Genomic DNA, 24,778 nt, shown 5'->3' with positions numbered 1-24,778 from the left:
ATGTTCCTGCGTAGGGCTGTCCTGGCTGGTGGAGCAGCACTGTTTGCTGCAGCAGTTCTGAAGCATAGTGGGGGAGACTCCAGTGTAGCTGCTGTGCAATGGCCTCCTGCCTTTACTAGGAGCTGGGACCCCAACTGGGACCGGTGAGTTCTTCATGTAGTAGATGTGACTTAAGATATTAATGCTTGAAAAGTTTGAATAATCTCATGTGTAATGAGCAACTCTCTCACCAGCCTGGTATATTGTAGTGTATCAGTAACGTTCATATAGAAAAGGCGTGTGGCCCATTTATAGGTCACTTGTGAAACCTTCCTTTTTAAAAAGGTATCCTTCTGTTAAACTGGGGTTTTTTTTTTTTTTTTTTGAGAACCCAAAAAAATGTGAGTATATGCTAACTATACATGATCCCATATCCATACAAGTAATAGACTACTGTAAATGCTTTGCTTTCCATAGACCTAATGCTATTTTCCATATTCCTTCTTTGGCATTTAAAATTAACCTACACTATACAATCCTGCTCTAGCATTACCATTAACTATTTAGTGTAAGTGCCTGCCTAATCTGTTACTAATTGAATGCGTTGCTCAGAATTGTCCTTCACACAAGCTTGCTACATCTAAAGCTGTTCTTGTAGTATATGGCAGCTTTACATAGATCTAGACAGATCTTAATGAGACAAAGTCTTGACCCTTGAAAAAAACACAATTAGTTTAGGGTCCATGCACCGAATTTGCAAATGGGTTTGTTTTTGAGGATTCGTGCTTCAACTTTTTCCATAGAAAATGTGCCATTGGCTTTTATGTAGTATGAGAAATTCTACAAGTGTGATTTAGAATCACACTTGGGTGATTCCAAATCACTGCAAGATGTCAGTCCTCCTGAACTGGCACCCCAAACATGGTGCAATCTTGCTGTGGGAAAAGTGCACCTGGCTAAGGGCCAAAATTGGGTCCCTGAGCTTCTTAGTCTTGACAGCTGCAGCCAGTTCAAGTGAATGGGCTGCTTTACGTGTGACCCATGCAATCGTGTGAAAACTGCGCAGACAAATCATAAGCAGGAACACAAACTCTCACTCCATGAAGTATGAATGAGCCCTAAATATTTTCATCCAAGATTCCAACACAAAGATCCTTGTTTAACCATTTCATGCCTGGCCAATAGCCGTATGGCGTCCGGAAAAATGCACTAGCTTTCCAGGAGGCTGCCATATGGCATACACCTGCACATGCGCAGTTTGTGCACTTGCAGCGGCGCGATCTGTCAATGGCCGTGTACATCGGACATGGCCGATGACTATCAGCCCCATTGCTGGTACCATGTGACCAATCACAGCAGGTCACATGACAGTTGTATACAATGGATGGCTTCATTCATGCCATCCATTGTATACTAGTGTCTAGCTGTGAATGGTCACAGCTAATCGCATGTCATGTGATTAGCTGTGGCCAAATCACAGCTAAGCACAAAAAAAAAACCCTGAATGAATCGATGTTTTTCAGGTAAATGCTTGCTTATAGCAAAGTAATTATTTGCTATAAGCAAATTGTGTTTAAAAAAACTGATCACGTCCCCAAAGTAGTACAATGTTACTATGGTAACATTGTACTACTTTGGACATAGTGAAATATGAGAAATATTTTTTTTTTTCAGTGTCCCTGATCACCGCCATGCCAGTTATATGATGCCGTACTGCATTGGTGACAGTATGTGTAAAAAAAAGTTAAATTTTTTTTATTTCATTTTCTGAAAAATTATGACAAAAAATACAACTTCAAAAAACTCACCATGCCTCTTATGAAGTACGTCGGACTGTCTACTTTGCAAAAAGGGGTCATTTGGGGAATATCTGTACTGTTCTGACGTTCTTGGACCTCAAGAAATTAGATTGGCTGTCAGTACTTCAGGACTGATCAATATTCAGATCTATACCATAGTTTGAACTCTAACTTTCCTGTAAACTAAAAAATACATCCTAATTTGGGTTATTTTCACCAAAGACATGTAGTAGAATACATATTGGCCTAAATTTATGAAGAACAATTATTTATTTGTAAACTTTTCTAACAGAAACAAACGTGTAAGTTTAGCAAAAAATAAAAAACCCAGCAGTGATTAAATACCACCAAAAGAAAGCTCTAGTTGTGTGAAGAAAATGATAAAATTTTAGTTTGGGTACAATGTTGTATGACTGCGCAATTGCCATTCAAAGTGTGAGCGCTGAAACCTGAAAAATGGCCTGGGCAGGAAGGTGTAAAATTGCATGGTATTGAAATGGTTAGAAAGGGTTAGTTCACCACCTGTGGTGTGCAGGGTTTTTTTTTTTTCGTCAATATATGCAATAGCATCATCTTAACTGACATACCTGTAGGCTATTTATGAAATGGCAGACACAACTGCAAATTCTTCTCATGGCTCTACTCTGGCTCCATGCTACAACAGAACAGTTGACTAGTGCCCCTAATGCAACAGAAGGGAGCAATATCCTCTTTTGTAGGGCCTCAAATGCAGTTTGCTCTCCTGTTGCCGCCACTGAAACCTAAGCTTGACTGGGAGAGATTACACTGCACATGGGAATTTAAAGGGGAAAGGATGGCACTCCCTCCTGTAGTGTTAGGGGATGCTCCTCCTAAAGGCTGCTCCTTTCTAGTAAGAAACAAGATGGCAGTTTCATCAAGCTTCTGTCTTTGAAAAAATGGCATGTTTGCAGAAGTATGGATTAACTTGATGTGATTGCATAGGCTTTTCTTTTTCCCTCAAATTTGACACGCTCCCCCCCCCCCCCCCCCCCTTAACACTAGCTAAAATGCACTGCAGTGTTTCCCGTTGAAGCTCACATTATAGCAACTTGCACAGAATGCTGCATTTTAATCATGCTCATGTTTCACAGCTTTTTGCCCACGATCACAACTTTCCAAATGAAAAATGTGTTTATCTTGGGTGAGAATCTAGAATAACCCCCTCAAAATTAAATTACAGGTGTTAAAAAAAATTTGATTTGTACAATAAGGTTTCACTGGTGTCCCAGGATTGAGAGCTAGACACTTCAGCATCTGAAATATTTTCTGGATAAACTGACCGCCTAACCTATTATCTTTTTGTAGACGTGAACCAATGTCTCTGATCAATCTAAATGACCTGAAGGGCAATAAAGAGGACGACTTGAATAGTCAGCTAAAAAAATACGATGCGAAAGTCAGACGGCATATCTTCCTTGTTCGCCATGGACAGTACAATGTTGCTGGTGAAACCGACAATGAGAGAGTTCTAACGCCACTTGGTAGGTTTATCTTGCCTCTACATTCAGAGGCCTAGCTGTCATGCCTATGGCCTCTTCATGTAAAAAGGGTGTGTAGTCTATATTCCTCAACATGGTTTCTAATTGGGCTTGTCACCTGTCTGATTTTCACACGTCTGCCTGGGTCTGGAAAAGGAAGGCTTTTTATTTCAGTGCATGTGTGCAGACAGATGAGTGTCTTTGGGCTGTTTGTAAAGACTACCCCCTTGCAGTTTCAACAGGAAGAGGGGTGAAGAATCAAGATTTGAGGGATCATCACTTTGAGAATGCTAGGGCCAGTTATCCTTTCAGCTTGGTTAGAGAGAAGCTGCTACTTGAGGTTGAATAACTTTGAGTGCAAATTAGGTCTTGTCTTTCTGCTTGTTTCTCCCTAACTCTAATTCTGGTATTGGGTCTAGAGACAGTATTAGGAGAGATGTGAGTGAATGGCTTTCTTAGATCCTTTCTGTAGGGGTTCCCCCCCTCATGTTTAAGGGTAACTTAACATTTGTTGGGGGAAATTGCAAATAAGTTGTATTGTAATTGGATGTTAAAAATGACCTTTCCTTAAATCTGTAGCACTAACTTCCCATATGGAAGAAAAATATACTTGAAATTTTAAAAAATATTCTTCCCAAATATATTGCCATATATTTGAAATGCTACAATTTGTGCCATATTCTATATATCTAGATCATAATTTTTAAAATGTATTTAACATTTTTCTTCCATGTGGGTTTTTGTAAAATGCAATGGCTACCTGGAGGCTTTCTGTACACAGGTGTACAAAATGCTGTGCCCCCCCCCCCGAAACATTATTTCCTGCTTTTGTGATTGGCTTATTGAATTTCCCTGACGTCTGCAATAAAGTCAGTGTTTTTTTTTTTTTTTTTGGCATCCCCTGCAACAAAAAAATTAGTTTTTTGGTGATACGGCCAAAGGGCAATCCCATCTAAAGGGATGCAGAGCCTGAAGTTTTCCTCATGAGGCCTGCAAGTGCAGCAGCTGTTTGAGAATTATGAAATCACTCCCATACTTTTGCTCAGCACATGGACACAAATGACTATATCTTAATAGCAAAAGGTAGAAATCTGCAGCAGTGTTAAAATCAATTCAGTATACATAGATTGCCAAGAGGGGATTTTTGTTCTCAACAAAAGTGGAGTTACTTTTTAAAACGTGGTCACTAGTAATACTGTCTATTGCTCCATCTAGAGTATGTAGCAGAGCCTGTAGTGGGGATCCTGGGTTGGTAGACCACACCCTAGACTTGTAATCCTAAATGGTTTACAAAATGGCTTCTGCCAAGCTGCATAGCTGCAGAGTGATACTATAGACACATGGCCTTTTCTAAATGGCTGCAGTTTTTATGGATTATCTGGTCTTGCACTTGAAAAGGATGTGACTGTGTGGAAACACTGACTAAATGCAAGGTCTGTTTATGAATTAGGCCCAGCCCCAACTATCAATGCTACATTTAACATTACAAAATCTCACATTGGGATCCAAAATTGTGGGGGGGGGGGGGGGTCCGACTTTTCTGTAAAAGCTTGGAATCACAAATTCATGAGAATGTGGCAGAGCAAGTCCTCACAAGGTTTGGTATTTTGACCATTGGCTTGCTGTCTCAAGGATTGTATACTTGCTCATCAGGTGCAATTTGATAAAGTTTTGGAAGTTTGCTTACCAGAATTCTTTTTTTTTTTTTTTTTTTTTTTTTGTAGGTTGTGAGCAGGCTAACTTAACCGGTCAGCGCCTGGCTAATTTGGGTTACACCTACAATGAGATGACATATTCTACCTTGCACAGGGCCAAAGAGACATCAGAAATAATTGGACAGCATCTGCAGTGTAAGTATGAAGTGAAAATCACTGGATTGGTATTTGTTCATAAAACCACATTGGGGTTTGAATTTTTTAGTATCTTTTGTGGCATAGAACATTTTTCAGTACAGCATAAAAGCTGCTCCCACTGGAACAAGAAACCTATCCATAAAGCCATAGGTTAAACTGATCTTTCTTGCATCTCTTCAGTAATTTGTAGATGTGTGGAGACTTGGCCTCTCAAACTGGCCAAGATTTTGCTTCCTCCTAGATGACACTGGAGTGTACTTTCCAGTTGGAGTTTGAGGTAGGCACTGGGGATTTTTTTTTTTTTTTTTTCCCCTTACGTCTTTCAGGCCAGTACCTTGAGACCTCGGCTCCTCCCCATCTGAGGAAACACCTCCACCCTAAAATAAAAGACCTCCGACCTCAGTTCAGGTGTTTCCTCCAGTGGGGAGACACGAGGAAGCACAAGGTGCTGTCACCTAGATGGCAGGGGAGCCGGATAGCCGGCTGAGAGGCTCGACGCAGCCGGGAGTGAAGGCCAGAGGGTCCGGCTGCATATCCTCCCTGGGCGGGCTGTGGCAGTGGGCGTGCACCCCGGGTGACGAGGCCAAGCACGTACCTGCGCTTCACCCCCCCCCCCCGACCCCCTCCGGCAAGTTGGGGTGGCTGTGGTATGATCTGGGTGATGTCTCGCTCCTTCCCATGCTGGCGTTGGTTGTTGCTGGGCCGGGAGACGGTGAGTTCCGGTGGAGGGGGGCAGGGCTTCACACCGGGCCACGACTTCCGGTTGCGGCCCTCAACCACAGCGGCGTGAAATTCAAAAGGCGGTGCATAGTGGCCTGAGGGACAGGCCTGCACCAAGCAACCACCCTCCTGGAGTGCGATGTTGGAGGCACCAGCCAGATACAGGTAAGGTGCCTCAGTGGAGGCCTCCCCTATCTGTCGCCCCCTAGCTCCAGGGGCATTCCCAGAAGGGTAGGGCAGGGGGTCTGCGGTGGGTGCAGGTCCTTGGGCTCTGCCGGGGAAGAGAGGGTGGATAGTATAGTGAGGATTTTTTTTTTTTTTTTTTTCAGGCTTCCCTCCTGCCCCTTTATGTTTTTCAGGGCAAGGCTCAGGCTAAAACCAAACACCAGGAGCTCAAACTGATGCCCATCCTGCAAGGAGGTGTTGAGAGAATCCCAGAGGAAGGTGCTGTGTAGCCCATGCATAGAGGGGTTAGTGAGGGAGGACAGGCCTGAACAGGGGGACTTGGCTAGGTCAGTAAAGGAGTTGACTAGCACGTTTGACTCCTTTAAATCGCTCATGGAGCGGTTTGCACTTCCCCCGGCGGCCTTGAGTCGAAGAAAGGAACTTCTCGTGGCTAGGAGGAGGTGGAACCATTGGGGGATTCCTGGTCAGAGGAGGAATCTGCAGGGGAGGGTCCCTCGGAGGAAGGCAGGGGTCCTTCCCAGTATAAATTGACCCTAGAGGAGGTAGATTAGCTCCTGGGGGCAATTTATGAGACCCTGGACATAAAGGAGGAGGTTAAGACCCTATATCTCCATGACCAGATGTATCAGGGGTTGGAGGAGCATAGATACAGAATATTTCCTGTGCATGACATCTTAATCAAGGTTATTAAGAAGGAATGGCAGGACCCAGAGAGGAAGCCTTTCTTCTCTAAAACATTAAAAAGACTGTTTCCGTTTAGTGAGGACCCTGCGGCGGTGTGGAACAAGAACCCCAAGCTAGACGCAGCCTTTTCCCAAACTAGGAGGACAGACCTGGCTTTTGAGGACATGGGGGTTCTACCAGATTTGCTGGATAGGAGGGCGGAATCCCTCAAAAGCCTGGGACTCAACCCTGTACAATCTGAAACCGGCCATGGCCTCGACGGTGGTAGCCAGAAACTTGGAGTACTGGCTTACTCAGTTGCAGGCCCATATAGTGGCGGACTCCCCCAAGGAAATGATCCTGGGCTCTTTTGAGACCCTTCTACAGGGGGTAGGATATATTGCAGATGCTTCTGCTGAGTCGGTGAGGTTGGGGGCTAGGTCAGCGGCTCTCACCAATTTGGCTAGGAGGGCACTATGGTTAAAAACGTGGCAAGGGGACATCACTTCCAAGGTCAGACTGTGCGGTATCCCTCTCACAGGAGATTGTCTGTTTGGCCCAGGGTTGGAGGAATTGCTGGACCGGACGGCGGACAAGAGAATCTTTTCCCCCTCAAGAGGAAGTTGCCGGAGGGAGGGACACGTAGGGCCCGTCCATTAAAGAGACGGAGCCTGAGACCAGTGGGCCAGGGTAGGCCTACAGGACAGAGGTCGGGGCAGGGGTGATTTTTCGCCCTCCTGAGCAGCCCCAGAAACCGCACTGACTCGGTGCCTCCTGTGGGAGGAAGATTGGCGGCCTTCCTCCCGCAGTGGGAAGCGGTGGTCGCCAGCCCCTTCATTCTGGATATTATCAGAAGGGGTTATCAGGTGGAGTTCATAAGGACACCGCCCGAGAGATATATGGTGACGACGCGTCCGAGAAACCTGGCGATGGCCGCTGCCCTGATCAATGCCTTAGAGGATCTAGAAGACTGAAGGGTCATAGTCGGGGTCCCAGAAAGGGAACAAAGGAAGGGGGTGTACTCCCATGTATTTCTGGTTCAAAAGCCATCTGGAGCATTCAGGCTGATTTTGAACCTAAAGCCCCTCAACAGGTCTGTGCGTTACCGGAGGTTCTGCATGGAGTCTATATTTACGGTCAGGTCCCTGATCCCGCCAGGGTCTTTTATGGCATCCATAGACCTGCAGGATGCATACCTGCACGTGCCCATTGCGGATACTTCTCAGCAGTTGCTCAGGTTGGCAGTGGAGGGAGAGGGAGTGCAACACTGGCAGTTCAGGGCTCTTCCATTCGGACTGTCCTCCTCTCCGAGAATTTTTATCAAGGTTCTGACGGAGGCACTGGTTCCTATTTGTTTTAAGGGAATTCCAGTGATAGCCTATCTGGACGACTTGCTGCTCTTCGCAGATTCAGAGGCTCACCTTCTGCGGAATCTGGGTATAGTGCGGGGCCATCTAGAAAACCTTGGGTGGATGGTAAATCTAGAGAAATCTTGTCTGGTGCCTTCTCAGAGGATGGTTTATCTAGGTTACACTCTGGATTCGGTAGGTCAGAGGGTCAGCCTGACTTCGGAGAAGGTGTCCAAATTAGAGGCAGGGATCAGACTGGTGCAGGGAAGCAAGCCAATAGCGATAAGGCAGGCCATGTCAGTGCTGGGTCTGACTGCTTCCATCCCGGCAGTGCAATGGGCAGGTCTACATATGCGCCCCCTCCAGTTATGGGTCCTGAGAGTTTGGGACGGGAGTGCTCACTCCTTAGAGGACCAAGTCCTGGTTCCCCCCCCCCCTGTGTAAAGAGGTCGCTGTGGTGGTGGAGAAGGTCGTCCAGTGTAACCCAGGGGTTATGGTGCTTCCCAGTGTCCAGGGAGGTCACAACGGATGCCAGCTCCAAAGGATGGGGCACCCACCTGGAAGGCTTAGTGGCTCGGGGGGAATGGTCCTGGGAGCAGAGGAACAGGTCTTCGAACTGGAGGGAGCTGAGGGCAGTGGCAGAGGCTCTTCAGGCCTTCCAGATGAGAATCATGGGCCACCATGTGCGAGTCCTAGCGGACAATGCCACGACAGTGGCGTATGTAAACAGGCAAGGGGGGACAGGGAGCAGGGCCCTTGGAGCCTTAGCAGCAACGCTCTTGTCCTGGGCAGAGGTGACCTTGGCATCCCTGTCTGCAGTACATTTGAGAGGAGAGCTAAACCGGAAAGCGGATTTTCTGAGCAGAACACAGCTCAGGGAATCAGAATGGGCCCTGAACCCCGAGGTGTTCCAGGAAATTGTGCTGAGGTGGGGATCCCTGGATGTGGACCTTTTTGCCTCAGGAAGGAGCAACAAGGTCCCGGTCTTTTCCCTGTCCCGCTGGGACGGATCAAGAGGGGTGGATGTGCTGAGTCAAGTGGGACTACCGGCTGTGTTGCGTCTTCCCCCCGGTTCCCTTGCTTCCCCTAGTTTTGAGGAAATTCAGAACAGAGGGGACCTCATTAATTCTGATAGCTCCCTTCTGGCCACGGAGGGCATGGTTCGTGACACTGAGGAGTTTAGCCTCCCATCCACCCTGGGAGCTGCCACCAAGGGAAGATTTGTTGTCACGGGGACCGGTCCTTTGCCCCAGTGTGAGGAAGTTGAGGTTAACAGTTTCGTTTCTGAGCGGCAGCTCCTCTTAGGGAAGGGTTTTTTGCCCAGGTTAGTGTCCACGTTACTGGCCAGTAGGAAAGAGGAGACCCAGGCCATTTACGGTAGGGTCTGGGGTCGCTTTGCAGCTTGGTGTGATCAGATGTCGCTGGCGACCCACAGTTTAGTGTCTGTTAGAATTTCTGCAGGCAGGGGCTGACAAGGGGTTATCGGTTAGCACGCTCAAGGGACAGATCTCTGCTCTCAGCGTGTTCCTGGAGACACCCCTGGCCTGGGAGGCGCTGGTAGCTAGATTCTTTAAAGCTCTAGTGAGACAGAGGCCTCCAAGGGCCAGACCATTTCCGATTTGGGATTTGGCCAAGGTACTTGGTGTGATGACGAGTATGCCATTCGAGCCCCTGGAGTCCTGCTCGATTGGTGAACTCACTGTCAAGACTGCCTTCTTGGTAGCTGTCACCACGGCAAGGAGGGTGTGTGAGCTGGAAGCATTATCAATCAGGTCACCCTATCTCCATGTTTTTCCAGACAGGGTAGTTTTCAGGACGGACCCATCCTTCATCCCGAAGGTGGCACAGATTACAGAGGGAACAGGACATGGTCCTTCCCGTGTGTGTGTGTTCCAATATCTAAGGAGCACTGAATCCTTTTTTTCCCAAGGAAACTAGGAAAGGAAAGAAGGCGTCCAGAAGAACGCTGGCAGGTTGGTTGAGGTTGGCAATTACTGGAGCATACCAGGCAGAAGGACTGGAGGTTCCGGAAGGTATCGGGGTGCATTCCACCCGAGTGGTGGCAGCTACTCAGGCTGAATTTGCAGGGGCGTCCCCGGGGCAGATCTGCAGAGCGGCAACATGGTCCAGTTATGACACATTTGCCAGACATTACAGGCTGGACCTGGTCTCGGTGCAGGAGCAGGCCTTTGGTCGTAAGGTCTTGCAAGCAGTTAGCCCGCCCGAGGGGTGAGTACTCGCTTATCCTCTCAAGGTGCTGGCCTGGAAGACATAAGGGGAAAAATCAAGGTACTTGCGGTAACGTCTTTTCTGGGAGTCTATCAGGCCAGCACCGGTTTCCCACCCAGTGTTGATATGGATTATGTGAGCATGGTTTACTTTTTTGTCTCCCCAGGTGACCGGAGGATGTTTGGAGAACTGAGGTCGGAGGGGAGTGGAGGTCTTTTATTTTAGGGTGGAGGTGTTTCCTCAGATGGGGAGGAGCCAAGGTCTCAAGGTGCTGGCCTGAGAGACTCCCGGAAAAGACATTACCATAAGTAACTTGTTTTTTTGTTTTTTTGGTTTTTTTAACCAGTTTGGCAAAGGACCTCTCCTGGCTTTGTCTTCTGGTATCCTTTGACTTGAAGCTAAATTTTGCTGGAATGGAGCAATGCTGTGCCTTGAAAAAGGAGCTACCAGTGCAAGCTCTCAAGGTTTTCATGCCTAAATTTGCATTTGTTTTCTCCCTTGCTGTCTGTTGCACTGTGGGGTGGTTCTTTACATTATCTGTTCCCACTGTTATTGCATTTGGGTCAAAGCATCTGAGACACATGTTCTATGACTCCAGCCTGGGGTTGTAGGGTTAATTTCTATTTTACTACTTACCATCCCTATGGCTCAAAGTTGCCTACCATGCCTAGTTACCCTTTCGCTGGTTTTTATAACCTACTCAAATATCTGGCCTGTGTAGGTGACTTGGATTTTTTTAATCAGATTTTTGTCTCCACTTAAATGGCAGTAGCCACAACCAGTGTAGCCAAGAACTTAACACTCTCCTAGAAGCAGACCTCTCTAGAAGGGAAATCTTTGGATTCCTTCTATAATTACTTTAAGGCTATAGGCATTGCAGCTGATGCCACAACAGAATCTGTTGGCATACAGCCATATCTGTGGTCTTGGTAAATCTGTCTTGTAGGACCTTGTGATTTAAAACTTGCTCTCAGGACTCTGGTTTGACAGTGGATTTGTTCTTCTCCACTCTTGGATGCAAAATAGTGGGTGGAGGGTTAGTTTTCTATGCATTTCTATTGTCAAGCTTTCAGGGAAGCTTTGCTAACTTTGAACCCCTTTTGCCCCTGAACAAGTCCATAAGGTATGTACAAGTGAAAAACTAGAATATCATGCAAAAGTTCATTTATTTCAGTAATGCAACTTAAAAGGTGAAACTAATAAATGACTCATTACATGCAAGGCAAGATAGTTCAAGCAGTGATTTGTCATAATTGTGGTGATTATAGCTTACAGCTCATGAGAACCCCAAACCTGCAATCTCTCAGAAAATTAGAATATTGTGAAAAGGTGCAATATTCTAGGCTCAGTGTCCCACTCTAATCAGCTAATTAAGCCATAACACCTGCAAAGGATTCCTGAGCCTTTAGATGGTCTCAGTCTGGTTCAGTAGGAATCACAATCATGGGAGACTGCTGAGCTGACAGTTGTGCAGAAAACCATCATTGACACCCGCATCATTGCAAAAGAAGTTGGATGTTCCCAAAGTGCTGTATCAAAGCACATTAATAGAAAGTTATGTGGAAGAAAGGTGCACAAGCAGCAGGGATGACCGCAGCCTGGAGAGGATTGTCAGGAAAAGGCCATTCAAAAGTGTTGGACTGATCCTGGAGTCAGTGCATCAAGAGCCACCACACAGATCCTGGACTTGGGCTTCAAATGTTGTATTCCTCTTGTCAAACCGCTCCTAAATGTCAGAAGCATCTTACAAGGGCTAAAGAAAAACAGACCTGGTCTGTTGCTCAGTGGTCCAAAGTCCTCTTTTCTGATAAGAGCAACTTTTGCATCCAATTTGGAAACCAAGGACCCAGAGTATGGAGGAAGAATGGAGAGGCGCACACTGCAAGATGCTTTAAGTCCAGTGAAGTTTCCAGTCTATTGATTTGGGGAGCCATGTCATCTGCTGGTGTTGGTCCACTGTGCTTCATTAAGTCCAGGGTCAACGCAGTCATCTACCAGAAGATTTGAGCACTTTATGCTTCCTTCCACAGACAAGCTTTATGGGGATGCCGACTTCATTTTCCTGCAGGACTTGGCACCTGCCCACACTGCCAAAAGCACCAAAACCTGGTTTAATTGTGGGATTACTGTGGTGATTGGCCAGCAAACTCACCTGACCCCCATAGAGAATCTATGGGGCATTGCCAAGAGAAAGATGCAACAAGAGACTGAACAATGCAGAAGAGCTGAAGGCTGCTATTGAAGCATCCTGGTCTTCCATAACACGTCAGCAGTGCCACAGGCTGATGGCTTCCATGCCACGCTGCATTGAGGCAGTAATTGCTGCAAAAGGGGCACAAAATGAGTACATATGCATGCTTATACTTTTCAGAGGTCTGATATTATTCTATGTACAATCCTTGAGTTGATTGCATGGAATCTAATTTTCTGAGATTGTGGATTTGGGGTTTTCATGAGCTGTAAGCCATAATCATCAATTATGACAAATCACAGCTTGAACTATCTTGCTTTGAATGTAATGAGTCTCTCATATATTTCCCCTTAAGTTGCATTACCGAAATTAACTTTTGCATGGTATTCTAATTTTTCAAGTTTCACCTGTAAATAGACCCGTTTTTACTTGCTCCATGAGATCTTTCTACAAATATTTCATGGAACATTGGCATAATCCCTCATTAGCTCACAGAACGTTTTAAGCCTAGCAGTGAATTCAGGAGAAATATCTCCACAGCTCTCCCACTTGACACTTTTCAACCACTACAGCTCTCAAGGTGGTGAGACAGTCTGTGCCAATGTCAGATAAAATGTTTCACTTACATCTAGGATATAATTTTATTACTCATGCTTAAATATTTGAAACAAAATATCAAGATAATGTAGAATGGGATGGATGAGAATACAGTAATTTTATTTCAGCACAAACTGTCCAGGTTCTGGGATATTTAATTATAGCACAAGGACACTGGATCCAGAATTGGTATGGTGAGCTCAAACTTCTCAAAGTTTGTGCTTCTAGTCTTGTCAGACAACACAACAGTGGTCGTTTAAATCAACAGGCAAGGGAGCAGAAGAATCTTCCTCTACAGTCAGGATATCTGCCCAGTGGCATAAAGCTTCCACAGCTCATACATGTATTTCCCACTTGTGTGAATCCTCAATCAGTACTTTAACACAAGACTTTACTACACTGAAGACAGCTGCTTTAGGAAACAAATCTATAGCTCATTGGATCAAGTTGGCAATCTGAATCTCAAGGCTATGGGAATGAGCCAGCTTTAACTGCTGTGTTTTTTTTTTTTTTTTTTTTTTTTTTCGGTTTTCAGGCCAGCACCTTGAGACCTCGGCTCCTCCCCATCTGAGGAAACTCCTCCACCCTAAAATAAAAGCTCCACTCCCCTCTGACCTCAGTTCAGGTGTTTCCTCCAGTGGGGAGGCGCAAGGTGCGGTCGTAGACGCCAGGGGAGCAGAGGGCCGGATAGCTGGCTGAGAGGCTCGACTCAGCCGGGAGTGAAGGCCGGAGTGTCCGGCTGCATATCCTCCCTGGGCAGGCTGCGGTGCAGTGGGCACGCACCCCGGGTGACAGGACTGAGCACGTACCTGCTCTTCGTGAAGAGGTCTCGGTGGTGGAGGAGATCATCCAGCATAACCCAGGGGCTGTTGTGGTACTTTCCGGTATCCAGGGCGGTCACTACAGATGCTAGCTCCAAGGGATGGGGAGCCCACCTGGTAGACTTGGTGACTCAGGGGGAATGGTCCTTAGTGCAGAAGGGCAAATCCTCAAATTGGAAGGAATTGAGGGCAGTGGGGGAGGCTCTGCGCTCCTTCCAGGCATGGCTCACGGCCAGCACGTGCGAGTCCTAACTGACAATGCCACGGCAGTGGCTTATATAAACACAGGGTGGTACAAGGAGCAAGGCCCTTGAAGCCTTAGCGGCAACGCTGTTGTCCTGGGCAGAGGTGAACTTGGCGTCCCTGTCTGCGGTACACTTGAGGGGAGCTGAACCAGAAGGCAGACTTCCTGAGCAGGAAATGGCTAAGGGAGTCGGAATGGGCCTTGAACCCCGAGGTCTTTCAGGAGATTGTGCGGAGGTGGGGATCCCCGGAGGTGGACCTTTTTGCCTCAGGAAGGAACAACAAGGTCCCAAACTTCTTCTCTCTATCCTGCGGGGACGGGTCAAAAGCGGTAGACGCATTAGGTCAGAGGTGGGATTACCAGCTTTGTTACGCTTTCCCCCCCCGGTTCCCTTGCTTCCCCTGGTCCTAAGGAACTTCAGGACAGAGGGGACCTCGTTAATCCTGATAGCTCCCTTCTGGCTGCGGTGGGCGTGGTTCACGACCCTAAAGTTTAGCCTCTTGTCCACCCTGGGGGCTGCCACCAAGGGAAGATTTGTTAACGCAGGGGCCGGTTCTTTGCCCCAGCGTGGGAAGATTGAGGCTAACTCCCTGGTTTCTGAGCGGCAGCTCCTTAGAAAGGTTTCTCGCCCAGAGTAGTGGAAACATTACTGGCCAGTAGGAAGGAAACCCAGGCCATTTATGGTAGGGTCTGGGGTTGCTTTACAGCCTGGTGTGACCAGGCGTCTGTGGCAACCCATAGTTTGGTTTCTGTGTTTGGAATTCCTGCAGGCGGTGGCAGACAAGGGGTTGTCTGTCAGCACGCTCAAGGGCCAGGTCTCGGCCCTCAGCGTGTTCCTAGAGACGCCCTTGGCCAGGGAGGCGTTGGTGAGTAGATATTTTTAAAGCTCTGAGGCAGAGGCCTCCAAGGACCAGACTGTTTCCGATGTGGGATTTGGCCAAGGTGCTCGGAGGGATGACTAGGGCTCCGTTCGAGCCCCTGGAGTCCTGCCCAATTAGTGAGCTCACCCTTAAGACTGCCTCTCTGGTGGCAATTACCACTGCAAAGAGGGTATGTGAACTGGAGGCCCTATCGATCAGAACACCTTATCTCCGTATTTTTTTTCAGACTGAATAGTTTTCAGGACGGACCCATCCTTTGTTCCAAAGGTGGCCCAGAGCTTCCAGAGGGAACAGGACATTGTCCTTCCCTCATTTTTTCCTGACCCGGTGGGGGTAGATCAGGAAAAACTTCATTTTTTGGATGTAAGAAGATGCGTACTCCAGTTTCTAGAGAAGACTAGGGAGTTTAGGAGCACTGAATCCTTTTTTTTTTTTTTTTTTTTTTTTTTTTTTTTCCCCCCCCCCCCCCCCCCCCAAGGGGGCTAGAAGAGGCAAGAAGGCGTCTAGAAGGACGCTGGTTGCGGCTGGCCATTGCAGGAGTGTACCGGGCTGAGGGCCTGGAGGCCCCGGAGGGTATCGGAGCGCATTCCACCCGAGCAGTAGCAGCTACCCAGGCAGTTAGCAGGGGCTTCCCCAGGGCAGATCTGCAGTGGCAACATGGTCCAACTATGACACATTTGCCAAGCATTACAGACTGGACCTGGTCTCGGTGCAGGAGCAGGCCTTTGGTCGTAAGGTCTTGCAAGCAGTTAGCCCGCCCGAGGGGTGAGTACTCGCTTATCCTCTCAAGGTGCTGGCCTGAAAGATGAAAGGGGGAAAAATAAAGTTACACTTACGGTAACATCTTTTCCAGGAGTCTTTCAGGCCAGCACCAGTTTCCCACCCAGTGTTGATATTGGTTATGTGAGGTTGGCTTATTACCATTATGTTGTCTTGCATTGTGTCTCCCCAGGTGACCGGAGGATGCTTGGAGAACTGAGGTCAGAGGGGAGTGGAGCTTTTATTTTAGGGTGGAGGGGTTTCCTCAGATGGGGAGGAGCCGAGGTCTCTCAAGGTGCTGGCCTGAGACTCCTGGTAAAGATGTTACCGTAAGTGTAACTTGGGTTTTTTTTTTTTTTTTCTTAAAAGCTTTGACTGCCTCCTGGGTAGAAAAGGCATATGCATGGCTAATGTGGTCAAGCAGTTTCACTTTGTCCTGAATTATCCATTTGAACAAGGTTTTCTCCCTATGTCTTCCAGAACAGCCCCCTTGAGATGTAGAGCTCCTCCCTCCAGGTCAGGAAATGCACCATTCCCCCACACCTTTAAAAGGCGGACCTCCAGGCCTCCAACTCTGTTTTTAGTGTTTCCTGAGTCAGAAGGAGCATGTTAAGGATCCTAGCACTCTCTGGAGGGCTGTTCTGGAAGAGTGTTCCACAGATCTCCTTACTACCTCCGCCCTGCGCACCTTCCACAGAGTGTGGGGCTGGTGGCGGTGGTTAGCCTTCATGCCCAGGCGGGTGACCGGCGATGGCAGCGTCACTGGAGGGGGGCTTAGGAAGTCGCTCCCTTTGAGCCTGCAGTTTCTCTCCCAGGCGTTCGGTACAGGCGTGCAGAGCGCCGGGCGGATGTGAGCAGGCAGGACTTCCAGTAGGGGCAGGGCCTTGCGTTCCATGGGCCAGAAGTCAGTCGCAACTTCCAGCAGGCGAGGCCTTGTGTTTCAGCAGGGCCCTGCGCTTCATGGATCGGAAGTAAGGCTACTTCTGGTGGCGGCTGCGCTCCAGAGGCTGGAAGTCCGGCTACAGTGTCATCGTCTGGAACCGGAGACGCTGGTTCCGGTCTCCATGTGAAGAGGCGCAGGCTGCCACCTGGGAACGGTCGGTGAAGCGTGCAGAGCAGCGGTGCTGTCTCCATGTGAACAGAACGAGATGGAAGCCGGACCTTCGCAGGCTGATCCTGGGTCTAGCACCGGCTCCTCGCAGGTAGGCTTGGAGGCCCCCCTTTATGCTGATTCCTGGGAGGTTGGTTAGAGGTCCCTCAGTCCCTGCGGGCAGGTGATGGTGGGCACACTGCAGGTTCCCCCTAGTACTGGGTGTAGATGGGGGTTTGGGAGCTGTGGGTCCATGTGTTCTTATTTTTTGTTTTTAGGTTAAAGGACAGGAGCCCAGTACAGGCCCCAAAGAAGAAATGTGCAGTGTGTGCGGCTAAATTGGGGTCTGGATATGAGAAGCCCCTATGCCACAGCTGCATTGATGGTTTATGGCACATCGTGAAGGACTCATCCCTGACTAAAGTATTGTCCTCCATTAAGGAGGATATGACGGCAATGTTTCAGTCTTTTCGGTCCCTCTTTGATAAGATACAGACGCCTAGGGCTTGGGACACAGTCTGCCGGAGCGGTAGGGGCCACTAGGCGGGAGGTCCCGGAGGAGAAGGAGATACCTCAATACCTTGTGTCTTCGCAGATGGGTTCAGGGTCTGAAAATTAAGAAACTCCTGCCTCTCGCGCTCTAAATATAGGTTAGCCTTAGAGGATGTGGAGGACCTCTTAAAAGCAATTTACGAGACTTTAGAGATGGAGGAGGAAGTGGCCTTGTCTAAGCATGACCTCATGTATCAGAGGCTTCATGCTAAAAAGACCAGGGTGTTCCCAGTACATGGTTCCTTGATTGAGACTATCAAACAGGAATGGGGAAAATCTGGAAAAGAAGCCTTTCTTTTCCGGGGCACTAAAGCGAAGGTTCCCTTTTTGATGAAGATCCCTCGCAGCCCTGGAATAAAAGTTCCAAGACTGGACGCTCCCTTGCCTAGAATTTCAAAGAACGGATCTGGCCTTTGAGGACATGGGGGGCCTTAAAGGACCCTATGGACAAGAGGGGAAGTTTTGCTGTGAAGAGCTTGGGAGTCTTCATCGGTTAGCCTGAAGCCAGCCCTTTCTGCAACCTGTGGCTAGGAATTTGGAGTGCTGGCTAACCCAGCTGCAAAATAATTTAGCGGCAGGAACCTCAAGGCAGCAGATTTTAAAGTCGCTGCCGTTTGCTTCTTAAGGCGACAGGGTTTTTGGCGGATGCCTCGGCGGAGTCGGTCAAACTCGCTGCTAGATCTTCAGCCTTGGTGAATTCAGCCGGACTAGCTTTATGGTTGAGAACCTGGACAGAGGACTCGGCATCCAAATTGCGCCTGTGCGCTTTGCCATTTTTGGGGATAACCTTTTTGGCCCTGGTCTGGAGGAAGCTCTAGAGCACACCGCGGATAGGAAGAGCTTTTCCAGAAGGTAGGTCTTTCCTAGAAAAACCTTTCGCCCTAAAACCCAGATGCTGCAGGGTAGGGAGGTCCAGCCAAAGAAGCATTGGACAGGACATAAAAACAGAGGGAGAGGAGGAATATTATTTAATCCTCGGAGCCCCCAAGTCGCAATGACTTGGGCGGCCTGGTGGGGGGGAGGGTTGGGGTCCTTTCTCCCTCAGTGGGCTTCTTTCTCCAAGCCCCTACATTTGGAACCTGATTCAGGGAGGTTACAGGCTGGAGTTCGATGCCTATCCTCCAAGCAGGTTTTTGGTTACCAACCTTCCCAAGGACCGGAGACAGGCCCAAGCGCTATGCGGTCTTATTGGGGAGCTGGTAGACCAGAGTGTTCAGGTTCAGGTGCCTCAAAGCAAAGTGAGTTTGGGGTGTTATTCCCACGTTTTTGTCGTGGGAAAACACTCGGGCAGGTTCAGGTTGATCTTGAACCTACGGTCTCTGAATCAGGCGCTAAGGTACAAGCACTTCAGAATGGAGTCAATCTATTCTGTAATGATTTTTTTCCAGGGGTGTTTCATGGCCACACTAGATTTGAGGGATGCTTCCTTCCACATTCCCATACACCAAGCAAGCCAGACATATCTGAGGCTGGCGATTAAAGATAGGTTTGCAGACCTTCCATTGGCAGTTTCGGGCCTTGCCCTTCGGACTGGCATCGGCACCGAGGATCTTTACCAAGGTTTTGGCAGAGCCTCTGGTTCCCCTAAGATTAAGGTCAATCACGATAGTACCCTATTTGGACGACTTGCTCTTTGTGGCCAGGTCTCGTCAACAATTGGTCAAGGACCTAGGGGTAGCTCTGAATCTCCTTCAGAGTCTGGGTTGGCTAATCAACAGAAGTCTGCTCTTATACCCTCCCAGAGGGTAGTTTACCTGGGGTACGAAATTTCATCTCTAGAGGGAAAGATTTTTCTACCTCGGGAGAAGGTCATGATATTTGATCAGACGCTGGCAAGGTTGCAGTGCAACCTGGCGGTCTCAGTAAGGGAAGTCGCAGCAGCAGTAGGGCTCATGACATCTTGTTTCCCGGCAGTTGCATGGGCAAGGTTCCACCAAAGACCACTCCAGGCTTTCTTGTTGAAAGTATGGGACGGAGACAGCTTGGCACTGGATTGGATGATCCAGCTTCCGTCCAGGGTCAAGAAGTTCCTTTTGGTGGTGGTGAAGGGAAAAACTTGGCGGGAGGTCTGGATTGGAGACAATTGGCTCTGCTCATTTTGACCAGACACCAGCAGTTTTGGTTGGGGAGCCCACCTGGAGGGGAGGACGGCTCAAGGGAGGTGATCCCGGAAGGACTCGTTAAGGCCCTCAAATCAAAGGGAACTATTGACTGTTTGGAGGGCCTTAGAGGCCTTTCAGGCAGCGTTGTGGAACCATCATTTGCAGATCCGATCAGACAACGTAGCGACAGTAGCCTACGTAAACAAGCAGGGGGTACACGAAGTCCTTCACTGCAGAGGATCACAGGCAGTATTCTGACCTGGGCACAATGGAATCGGCAGTGCATTTGAAGGGTTCACAGAACTCGCTAGCAGATTTCCTAAGTCGTCGACCTCTCAGTCACAACGATTGGTCGCTCAACCAGGAGGTTTTTCAGGACAGTGTACAGGTGGGGAAATCCGCAGGCGGATCTGTTTGCATCACGAGAAAACAAATGTAGATCGATTTATTTATTTATTTATTTTTTTTTTTTTTCCATGAATCCATGAGAGCAGAGCTTGGGAATAGACGCTCTGTTGACCGCTTGGGACTTCGATTTGGCCTATGCGTTCCCTCCGATCAGACTGGGCCCTGTGGTCCTGCAAAGATTTGTGAAGGAAAGGTTGGATTTGATCTTAATCGCACCCTTCTGGCCAAAGAGGCCCTGGTTCTCCCTGCTGAACAGGCTTGCTTCAGCTTGCCCGTTTCCTTTACCGGAGAGGGGGGATCTGATTTGCGCAGGGTCCTCTTCTGCATCCGCGGGTCAAGACCTTGCGGTTGACGGCTTGGTTTTTGAGGAGCAGATCCTCAAGGCCAGGGGGTTCTCAGATTCAGTGGTAAGGACTTTGGTGAACTGTCATAAACCAGTAACCAGAGCCATTTATTCTAAGGTCTGGAGAAGGGTTACCTCGTGGTGTTCAGACCGACCAGGGCCTCTGGACATCCCGACTATTTTGGATTATTTTTAAGAGGGTGCAAATAGGGGCCTCTTGATCAACACCTTGAAGGTACAGGCTTCAGCTTTCTGCATTTTTTTTTTTTTTTTTTTTTTTTTTTTTTTTTACAGGTCTCTTTGCAACAATCCTTTTTGTAGATTTCTTCAGATCTCTTTCCAGGTCTAGGCCTGCTAGGGTTAGGTTCTGTCCAGTTTGGGATCTGTCCTTGGTTCTAAAGGCCTTTGTCCAGGAACCTTTTTGAGCCTTTGGAAGAGGCAACTATTAGGTTGTTAACCTTAAAGATGGTATTTTTGGTAGCCATCACGACAGCCCGTAGGGTGAGTTAGCTACAAGCACTTTCTATTAGGGAGCCTTACCTGACCATTCTTAGGGACAGGGTGGTGCTTAGGACGGATCCAGGTTTTCTTCCTAAAGTATCCTCCAGTTTTCACAGGTCGCAGGATATAGTTCTACCGACCTTTATGTTCTTCCTCTGAAGGTAAAGAGGAAAGCTAGAGTTTTTGGATGTGAGGAGGAGTCTTATGATTTATTTAGACAGGTCCAGGGAATTTAGGAAGTCAGATACTCAAAAACCCCTTTTCTGCCCTGAAAACAAACGGGAATCTAAGGCCACAAGCAGGTGGATTAGGCTGGCAATAGGGGAGTCCTACAAGGTTTTAGGTATTCAGCCTCCTTTTGTTAAAGCTCACTAGACTAGGTCGTTAGCGGCTTCCTGGGCAGAGAGGGCCGGGGCTTCGCCGGAGGAGATCTGTAAGGCAGCCACTTGGTCGAAATTCTCTACCTTCGTGAAGCATTACCGCCTGGACATACTGTCTGATAAAGAGCAGGCATTCGGACATAAGGTCCTCCAGGCAGTGGGCCCACCCTAATGGGGTAAGTTCTTTATTATCGTCTCAAGGGGGCTGTCCTGGAAGACGGAAGGAGAAAACCAGAGTTAGACTTACCGTTAACTCCTTTTCTACGAGTCTTCCAGGACAGCCGGTAGTTCCCACCCTTCTAATGTCAACCAAAATATTTAAGGTTGAAAGGATAAAGATTTGGTGTGTAATTGTGTCTTCAGCTAGTTCTCGATTAAAAACTGAGTTGGAGGTCCGCCTTTTAAAGGCGTGGGGGAATGGCGTGTTTCCTGACCCGGAGGGAGGAGCTCTGTCTCAAGGGGGCTGTCCTGGAAGACTCGTAGAAAAGGAGTTACCGGTAAGTCTAACTCTGGTTTTCTGAGGGGGTAATGCAGGCAGGCCCTCCATAGTCTGGTAAAGTCTTATCAGCTTGTATGCTGTCCTGGAACATTACTGAAGTTAAGAGCTGTACTTGCAGGGATTTTGCCACTGTTTAACAATGGGGTCCTTCAGTTCTCTGGTATACTGAGGACATCATAAGGATCCCCTTTTATCTTTGCTTTACAATATTTCCTGTTCTTACAGGACAGCATGAAAATATCCCCACACCAGACTACTGGAAATGTAACCAACTCTGACCTTATCTTGTTTTAGAACTGTCATTCTGACCATGTATTGTAGTAGTGGTATGTGGATAGCTGGCCATAGTGCCCAGCCTTCAATACCAGGCTCTGCTATACATCAATCTTGAGGCTGTACTGATTAGGTTGGCTTAAATTTAATGGAAAGGTGCTCATGCAAAGGGAAAGTTTGAAGGAATGACATGGGTGAAGTTGAGCTTGGAGAATTATGGCACACAATGGTGTAGCAAAATCCCCTTCAGGTATAAGTGGTTCATGCATGGTGTCAAGATGGCTGCCTTTTGCTTTGAACTGTGCAATTGTCTTCAACCACCAAGCATTTGTCAGGGTTGTTAGTGACTGACTACTAAAGGGAGTAGCAGTGTTGCCAATTTTTAGCTGTTAACAGTTACACAAACCATATCATGTAAACAAAACCCTACACAGCAGCAAGCAACTGGAGTTCCACATGTTAACCACACATCAAAGTTGCCTTGCATATCTTAAGCAATAACTGTAATATTGTACATGCCTGTTCTAGGATAAGCTGGTAGCCAGGCTGTACAAAATATGCATGAAAGCTTGCCAAGTCACTTTTTTTTTTTTTTTTTTTTTAATTCCCCCCCCCCACAGGTGTGAAGAGCACTGGTTCTGACTTGCTAAGAGAAGGGGCTCCCATTAGACCAGAGCCACCAAGCCATGACTGGAAACCAGATGTTGTGGTGAGCCTTACAAAGTCTTTGCACTGAAGTTCAGTGATCAACTATACTTGTAGGAATATTTGGCATGAATGGGATGAATCTTTCTGTAGGAAAGATGAACTGACATCTACTGTATGTAGTAGATTGAGCATGTGAAAATGAAGCCAAGGTTTGGCATAGACCTAGACTCCATAACATTTCTTCAGTTCTGGAGCAAGTAGACACTTTACCTTCAAAAGGACAAGACATGGCCCTATAAACTTGTAGAACACTTGGTGTGCTTGTCTGAGGTATAACTTTCCTCCCATTGCATCTTACTCAGAAGCAAAGCAATAAAGACTTATTGACCTCAAGTGGTCTGACTCTGACATAACCTGCAGTGAGTCTCCATTGCCTACATGGGAGACCTCACACTCCTAAATAGTTCATTTGAAGCTTCAGTCTTCATGCATTGCACCTATCACCAGCTAGGTGCAGGTCTCATTTCTTCCTAGCCCAGAAAAGGCATATTTCATCTGCCATTACTTGCAACGCTTTAATTTTAGCTAGCTTGTGCCATTTTTTTTTTTTCTTCTACTTTGTTATATGCTTAATCTGTCCTGAATCTCTTGCCTCCTAGTATTTTGAGGATGGACCACGTATAGAATCTGCTTTTAGAAGCTATATTCACCGTGCTGACTATGAACAGAAGGATGAAAGCTATGAGATCATAGTTTGCCATGATAATGTTATCCGCTATATTGTATGCAGGTAAGGAAATCTGCCTTCTGTTTTACAAATATTCTAGATCTTATGTATTCAAAGATGCTTGTGCTGACTACAGGTGGGTGATCAGAACAGTAGTCTGGTGCTGTTCACACTGGTCTAAAGCAGTCCCTGCACTACACAATCTGATTGTACTTTATTTTGAATCTAAAGAGATCCTGTAACATTAGTATAAATCTACAATCAACTAGTTGGTGCAAAGGCATTGATTGGATATAAAGGAGGCTAAGTAAATAAGCCACCCATCAGTATTAGTGGGTCTGCCAATATTTGCTTTCGTTGGACTGACTGCATAGGGGGGTGGTGAGCATGGGGCTGAGTCCCTGTCTGAAGCACAGGTGGAATTTCTAAGTTATATCCAAACTGAGGCTTGTGTGTGTGTGGGGGGGGGGGGGGGGCTGGCTTAAACTTCCCCCTAAGTTCAAATGCAAGTTTCTCCCCACCCCCATATGCTCATGTCAAGGCAAATACTGCTCAAAAGCAGTCCTGTGCTGGCTAAATCAGTTGTGTGGGGCACTTTCACCTGGTGGTGACATCTGCCAGTAACATTCCCAGGCCTAGGTTGATGGCACTTGCTCACACATCCATCTTGTCAGTTGTCCTGATACAGGAATGTAGAACCCAGCTCCCCATTCTCCAGAATAGGTGTGGTCCTCTACACTAGAACTAACCAAGATCAGTTAACTGAAATTGGTACACAGGCTGAATGCAGAAAGCTACTGTATTTGCTCACAAGATCAGTTATGTGGGTATTTTGTAGTGGCTGTGGGTTTTTCTCATCACCACAGAACCTTCAAATGATCCATTTTAAAATGGATTTGCACTAACAAGGATATACTTTCCTCCTCCCTAGGGCTCTTCAGCTGCCTCCTGAAGCTTGGCTACGCATGGATCTAAATCATGGCAGCATTACTGAACTTGTGATTCACCACAATGGTCATGTAACTCTAAGGATGCTTGGTGATGCCGGGTATATGCCTGCTTCTAAACTCAGCTGCTAAACTGGATGGTGCTGAGATTTATGTCAAGCCAGGAAAGTTCAGATCAATATGGCAGCTTCCAGACACAGGGAAGACTTTATGCACAATACTGTCAACATATATGGTGGTGGGATTAACTCCTTTTTGGCTTCAGTTGGCACTATGGATGTAGCTGTAATATAGAATAGGAATGGTGTACTTTGTAATTAGTCACCATACAGACCTGTGGTAGAGCTGCACTTTATAAAGTGAACCTGATGCATTCTGTTACCTGTACACTCTTGTATTTTGTACCCATTTTTAATGTTGCTTGTATCACTTTCTATTTTATGAATTCTTGTATTTTTACATGTTTATCTTGTATTAATCTCCTTGGTGAGAGCATAATTTGTACATGGCAAATTAAATGAATGCAATTCAAAAACCA

The 24,778-nt window shown here is 47.3% G+C and overlaps 1 protein-coding gene across 1 annotated transcript; it reads left to right on the top strand.

The window, feature by feature from the left end:
* On the top strand, positions 1 to 24,778 carry LOC149445526 (serine/threonine-protein phosphatase PGAM5, mitochondrial-like). Its single transcript, XM_089653645.1, has 6 exons — positions 1 to 143; positions 3,105 to 3,280; positions 5,002 to 5,127; positions 22,539 to 22,627; positions 23,226 to 23,356; positions 24,225 to 24,778. The coding sequence occupies exons 1-6, from the start codon at positions 1 to 3 to the stop codon at positions 24,370 to 24,372; spliced, it is 813 nt and encodes a 270-aa protein (XP_089509771.1). The 3' UTR covers positions 24,373 to 24,778.

This window comes from Staurois parvus, unplaced genomic scaffold (assembly GCF_062004578.1).
Source record: "Staurois parvus isolate SC_StPar_1 unplaced genomic scaffold, SC_StPar_1.0 ptg000719l, whole genome shotgun sequence".
Classification (NCBI taxonomy): Eukaryota; Metazoa; Chordata; class Amphibia; order Anura; family Ranidae; genus Staurois; species Staurois parvus.
The sequence above is the reverse complement of the archived record's forward strand: the minus strand, read 5'-3'. Positions and strand labels throughout refer to the sequence as shown.